The 2,500-nt window shown below is 51.4% G+C and overlaps 1 protein-coding gene across 10 annotated transcripts in view; it reads right to left on the bottom strand.

Moving 5' to 3' along the window:
• unc5cb (unc-5 netrin receptor Cb) overlaps nt 1-2,500 on the bottom strand; it is a 256,956-nt gene that overhangs the window by 4,744 nt on the left and 249,712 nt on the right. For all 10 annotated transcript variants that reach the window (XM_073914032.1, XM_073914033.1, XM_073914034.1 and 7 more), the window contains 1 exon segment: nt 388-537. In XM_073914032.1, coding sequence (XP_073770133.1) covers nt 388-537 — 150 coding nt within the window.

The following is a 2,500-nucleotide window of genomic DNA, read 5'->3' as shown; positions in this document are numbered from 1 at the left end:
AGTTTGCCCTTGCAGAGTGTGTGTGGGACATTGTGTTTGTTTATGAGTGTGTGTGTGTGTGTGTACAGTATGTGTGTGTGTGTGTGTGTGTGTTTACCAGGTATTTGGGGAATAGTTTACTCTTTCAAAGTGTGTGTGTGCATGTATGAGTGTGTTTGTGTGTCTGTGTGTGTGTTTGTTAACCTGGTAATTAGCGTAACTAGCGATAAGTTTACTCCTTTCAAAGTGTGTGTGTTTGTATTAGTATGTGTGTGTGTGTGTTTAACGATGAGTTTACCTATCCAGGGTGTGTGTTTGTGTGTGTTTGAGTGTGTGTTTACAAGGCATTTGGTGCATAAGTTTACTCTACCAGAGTGTGTGTGTGTGCGCATGTGAGTGTGTGTTCACCTGGTATTTGGCGATGAGTTTGCTCTTCCAGAGTGTGTGTGGGACGTCGTGCAGTGACAGGCGCAGGTTGTGTGTGCTGTCCTTGAAGTTGAGAGATTTGGGCTCGTCCAGCAGTTTTCCACCCATCTGCTTCTCCATCTGAAGCACCTCCTGATGGACGACACGTGTACACACACACACACACACACACACACACACACACACGAAGATCGTCAGCACTCAGCGGGAAGAAACACGCCACCAGATCACACTTCTCACCAAGACACACTCCAGGAGCCAAGCTCGAGTGTGTGTGTGTGTAGTGGGACGTGCGGTGGGTTAATGTGTGCAGGCCAACACAAATCATATTCAGATCATTGTTTATATTCAGATGATGTTGTCGCCTGCCTGCTGACACCTACACTACATCTGCTGCAAACGCCCACACACACACAGTAATACACACACGGTATACGCTAGTGTGAAGCTCCTGTGAAACTTAGTCAGGATGAAGTTTGTCAAGTTGAGCACTGCTCATCACTGAAGTAGTTTCACGCTGAACTTATTAAAGTTACACTTTTTAAAGTTCACCTTCGTCTGTGAGGACGCCCTGCCCCGGTCTTCAGTTTAGTCCACAAGACATCCCCGCCTAGGTCTTTAATTCAGTCCGCGATACAACCATCCTGCATTCCCTGGTCTTCCCTCCTGTCCATGATCATCTCCTGGTCTCCGCCCCTGTGGTTCAATTGAGTCTACAATTCTGCACTGCCACCCCTCGCCCCTGGTCTTCAATGTAGTCCACGATCATCCACTGCCACCCCCTCCACCCATTCTTCAATTAAGTCCACAATCCTGCACCGCCACCCCCTGTTCCCAGTTTCAATGTAGTCCACGATCCTCCACCGCCACCCCCACTGTCTTAATTTAGTCCACGATCCCCCATTGCCACCCCATCCCCCGGTCTTCAATTTCCTCCATTGCCACCGCCATCATCAATATAGTCCCTGATTCTCCACTGCCATAATGTGGTCCACGATGTAGTGCCACCCCCTCCAATCCTCCAACCGCCACCCCCTCTGCCCGGTCTTCAATGTAGTCCATGATCCTCCATCGCCATCCCCACGGTCTTCAATTTAGTCCTCAATCCTCCACTGCCACCCCTCCACCAGTCTTCAATTTAGCTCATGATCCTCCATTGCCACGGCCATCATCAATTTAGTCCACAGTCCTCCACCGCCACACCCTTCCCCTTCCCCGGTCTTCAATGTAGTCCACGATGCTCCACCGTCGCCTCATCCCTGGTCTTCAATGTAGTCCACCATCCTCCACCACCACACCCTTCCCCGTTCTTCAATGTAGTCCACAAAATTCTTCAAACGCCTAGCCCTCCACCCTGGACTTCAATGTAGTCCATGATCCTCCATCCCCACCCCTCATCCCCGGTCTTCAATTTAGCCTACGATACTCCAAAGCCACCCCCCCCCAGTCTTCAATGTAGTCCATGATCCTCCACCCCCACCCCTCACCCCCGGTCTTTAATTCAGTCCATGCTTCTCCACCACCACCTCCCCCCGGTCTTCAATGTAGTCCACAAACTTCCACCTCCCCGCCGGTCTTAAATGTAGTTCACAATCCTCCATCTCCCCCGCCCCTATCTTCAATGCAGTCCATAATCCTCAACCTCCCCCGGGTCTTCAATGTGGTCCATGATCCTCCACCCTCACCCCCACCCCTTGCCCCCAGTCTTCAATTTAGCCCATGATCCTCCACCACCACCTCCCTTTGGTCTTCAATGTAGTCCACATATCTCCACCTCACCCCCGGTCTTAAAATCAGTCCACAGTCCTCAATCACCCCCTACTCGTCCTCAATATGGTCACCTATCTTCCACCTCCTCCTGATCTTCAATGTAGTCCATGATCCTCCACCCACCCAGAACCCCCCCCCCCCTTCAATGTAGTCCACGATGCTCCACCGCCGCCTCTTCCCTGGTCTTCAATGTAGTCCATCATCCTCCACCACCACACCCTTCCCCGGTCTTCAATGTAGTCCACGATGCTCCACCGCCGCCTCTTCCCTGGTCTTCAATGTAGTCCATCATCCTCCACCACCACACCCTTCCCCGGTCTTTAAT

This window comes from Danio rerio, chromosome 10, assembly GCF_049306965.1.
Source record: "Danio rerio strain Tuebingen ecotype United States chromosome 10, GRCz12tu, whole genome shotgun sequence".
Lineage (NCBI taxonomy): Eukaryota > Metazoa > Chordata > Actinopteri > Cypriniformes > Danionidae > Danio > Danio rerio.
This window is presented reverse-complemented; position numbering and strand designations above follow the sequence as displayed.